General features: G+C 37.8%; 1 protein-coding gene across 1 annotated transcript; it reads right to left on the bottom strand.

Moving 5' to 3' along the window:
* Nucleotides 1-200: 200 nt before the first annotated feature.
* Nucleotides 201-1,443, bottom strand: SLC35G1 (solute carrier family 35 member G1). Its single transcript, XM_063307405.1, has one exon. The coding sequence runs from the start codon at nucleotides 1,354-1,356 to the stop codon at nucleotides 667-669; it is 690 nt and encodes a 229-aa protein (XP_063163475.1). The 5' UTR covers nucleotides 1,357-1,443; the 3' UTR covers nucleotides 201-666.
* Nucleotides 1,444-3,883: the final 2,440 nt, after the last annotated feature.

Genomic DNA, 3,883 nt, shown 5'->3' with positions numbered 1-3,883 from the left:
AAAATGCAGCACAAATAACTGGCTTTTCCCCAGTTCCACTGCAAAATAGAAATCGCATCGATTCCAATTCAAGTTGTGAAATATCACCTCATTCTACACCACACAAATCCCACTTTAGGAATGATTTAAAAGTTACCGTTTGGTTACACTTTTCAAGTTATGAGAGAGTTGGAGGAGGAGGCTATGCAAGTTCATGGTGCTTCCCTTTTTCATAGTTTTTATGATGTATAAATAGGCACTGAGGTATCAGCTTTATAAAAACACATAACAGGGGTGCATTACATAAGAAATTACAGTTAGGTGGCAAAACCTATTTTGGGAGTACCTAAACACTTAGGCAGGCCTTATGGCATTTTGTTCTTGTAAGCATTTGTTTACCTAAAGAACAAATACCCATAACTGATCATGAAGCTCTTGGCAGGTTCAGAACCATGCTGCACTGCAAGGCACAAAGGCTGCTGAGCAAGGCAATCCTAAATTTGGCAGACAAGACAACCTTCCTTCTTGTTTGGATTCCTCCCTACATATGAAACCAGCTGGTGATGAGGAGCATTCCTACTTAGATAGTGAACACCGGTAGTCAAGAGAACTGGCCAATCAATGAATTATTTAGAATAAGTATATGAATGCTTTGTTCTGTTTTACACTGACACAGTACCCGGCTGGTTAAATTTTCTGTTCTGTGTTTCTTTTGGAGTTTTGATACCACTTCCGGGTAACTATTCCAGAACTACTGGCTACCACACAAAGGGCACCTCCCACTGTCCACCATGTTGGTATATGATCAAGAAAAAGAATTTGAAAAATAAAAGCAAACACCACATCCATGGTTTTCATTATAGCGACAGGACCAGCTTTCTCTATCTGTAATGCTTTAGTAAGGAATATCTGGCCACCAAGCCCCAACAATCCAATTAATATTAGGAGAAATCTGTCTATTCCACAATTGGGCAAACTCCATGCATCCATGATAAAAAGTGCTACTATGCACACAATTAACCCAATTATTGCATAATACCAAATGGACAAAAAGTAATGCACGGATTTTCCCATTTTCCTTAGGATCACAAAAGTTGAAGCAGCAGCAACTGCACTTGCAGTGGCTGCTATTGTTCCTTTAAGGTGATCTGAGTAGCTTCCTTCCATTTCAGAAAGACTGGATCCAAATAAAAAAGGCGGCCTTGCTATAAGCACTACTCCAGTGATTGTAATCAGGGTGAAAAGAAGGTCCCAGAGACTATAGTTCTCTTTGAGAAATATCCAGGCAAACAGGGATGTAAAAACAGGACTGCTGAATGTAATGATGGTGGCATCTGCAAGAGGCATCACTTGAAAAGCGTAATAAACAAGGATCATTGCACTAGAGCCAAGCAATCCTCGGAGGAAAAGAACAATTCGTTTGCCTTTTGGTCCTAGAAATCCTGTTCTGAAATGAGAGAGAGAGAGAGAGAGAGAGAGAGAGAGAGTCACTGTATCCTATGACTTGAGATTCAATAATCGTACATCAATATATCTAACATCATACTATGAATGAAACAGGAGACTTCAGTTCTATTCTTCTGCTTTCAGTGTACTTCTACAGCAACAGCCTAAGGAGTACATTCCTTAATGTATAATGCATTCATCTGAGCCCATGGTCCTAGGCAAGGACCTTACTAATGTGTGAGGTTGCCACTCAATTTGCAGCTGGGAGACACTTTGATTCAGGAAGTGAGGGCTTTATAGATGTGCACATCATGACAATTTTAGAACAATGATAAATCCAACCAGAGTTACGTGAATAATGGTAAAAAGGACACTATTAGAATTGTTTCATGTAAGTTCTCCTAATATCCTAATCTTAGTGCCCTTTATAAGCCATATTCTTAGTCCCTATACGAAATGCATTTTCTTCAAGGTTCTGAAGTTCATGGAACTTACTTTCAAGTAAATATGCTTACAAGTTAAAAGAAAAAAAAATACAGTTGTTAAAATAGGGGTATTCCCTATCTCAAATAAGCATGCTGAAAAATATTTATTTAGGCTGCCCAATTCAACTGTTAAGAACAGATCCCTCATTGGCATCAATCCACCATCAAAGGCTGGCCCCAAAAGATTTTTCAGTATCTTTGAAGCATGCAGATGTTCAGACTAGTCCACATCCTTTCACTCTCATCTGTTTTCACCTACTAAGAAGTTCAAACTAATGCCATCTTATGAGAGCTGTACAAATACAAGTCAAGTCTCATTGAACTTGACCCATGGGGAGATCTATGCAATTTTCTGAGCAACAGTTCAGAAGTGGTTTGCTACTGTCTTCTTCTGCGATGTTATTTGATTTCCCAGTCTGGTCTACAGCCCTGGTATGTATATATGTATTGAATGTATATGGCTACCCATCTCATACATGACACTGGGCAGCTAACAATACTTAAAAACAGAATAAGAACAATGTAACAAAATTATACAGTATGTAGCATAAATAGCAGCCAGGGCGAAAAAACAACCAAGAGCAACAATTAATATAACCATGAAACGCCTCCCCTATTCTCAGTCTCCCATCCTGATTTATTTCTCAGCCTGGAGGAGGTGAGCCAGATGCTGTCATCTCCATACATCTGTACAGTTGTAAATCCCTCTTTGGTTTGTCATGATGTGCACATCTATAAAGCCCTCACTTCCTGAATCAAAGTGTCTCCCAGCTGCAAATTGAGTGGCAACCTCACACATTAGTAAGGTCCTTGCCTAGGACCATGGGCTCAGATGAATGCATTATACATTAAGGAATGTACTCCTTAGGCTGTTGCTGTAGAAGTACTGAAAGCAGAAGAATAGAACTGAAGTCTCCTGTTTCATTCACATTTCATCACTCCACCTTCAAGTCCCTTCTATGCAGCCATTTTCTCTGGCTGGGAAATCCCATCAAGATAAAAATATGATAAAAATAATGTATAAATATATGAATATGATGAATGAATGAATGAATGAACAAACAAACAAACTCTGGGAGAAGAATTCAGGATTCTTATTCTGCCTGCTTAAGTTACAGTATTGATCTCCTTTCCCCCAATCTTGTTTTACATACGGTAGATCTGACAGCACCTTAATTGGATTTAACTCTGCTATCATCACATATAGCTTGGCTCCAAATTTGTAAAATGCATGTCATGTATCCCTGTATCAATTTAAAACATTGTGGAATTAAGTCACGTTAGCTGCAAAAAGCATACAATTATATAATGTCCTAATTGAAACTCAACATACTATATAGTTACATTTACCCATCCCAAATGGCTTTTGCGCATTTTAATCTAATCTTCTATGAAGTGTTTTTTTTCACATGCAAAAGGAAGAGAATACTCACTTGAAGTATATTAAACCAGGAAGAACAAATGTTATTTGAAAAACACATCTAATGGCACTGATTTCCACTGAATGCACATCTTTAATTTTCTTTAGAAATAAAGAAGCAACAGAGAATAGGAAGGCAGATAACAACGTATAGAACAAGCCAAGCCCTGGACAACCATTCTTCTTCTTTATTCCTGCAATGGAATAATTGTAATTTCCAGTTAGCAATGAATAATTAAAATTTTTGAGAAGTATTTTTTTACATGCATGCTGACATATTGAACAATTAACATTCAGGGGAATACACTGCAGTTTGACATGGCCTGAGAGGCCCCACCCCTATGGGCATGCAAATCTTCATTCATTCATACATATATATGACTAGTGTAGATGCTCTTTTAATTGAAATACGGTACACACATAGCAGATTTATGCACTGTTATGAAGAATAGCTATTTCTGACTCACATGTTTGGGGGAAATTAGCTTAAATTGATAATATTAAGTCAAAACTGTTGAAGGGCAGTTAATTTAACAATCATTCACCTTCATAT

Source organism: Candoia aspera, chromosome 6 (assembly GCF_035149785.1).
Source record: "Candoia aspera isolate rCanAsp1 chromosome 6, rCanAsp1.hap2, whole genome shotgun sequence".
In the NCBI taxonomy this organism is placed as follows: Eukaryota; Metazoa; Chordata; class Lepidosauria; order Squamata; family Boidae; genus Candoia; species Candoia aspera.
The sequence above is the reverse complement of the archived record's forward strand: the minus strand, read 5'-3'. Positions and strand labels throughout refer to the sequence as shown.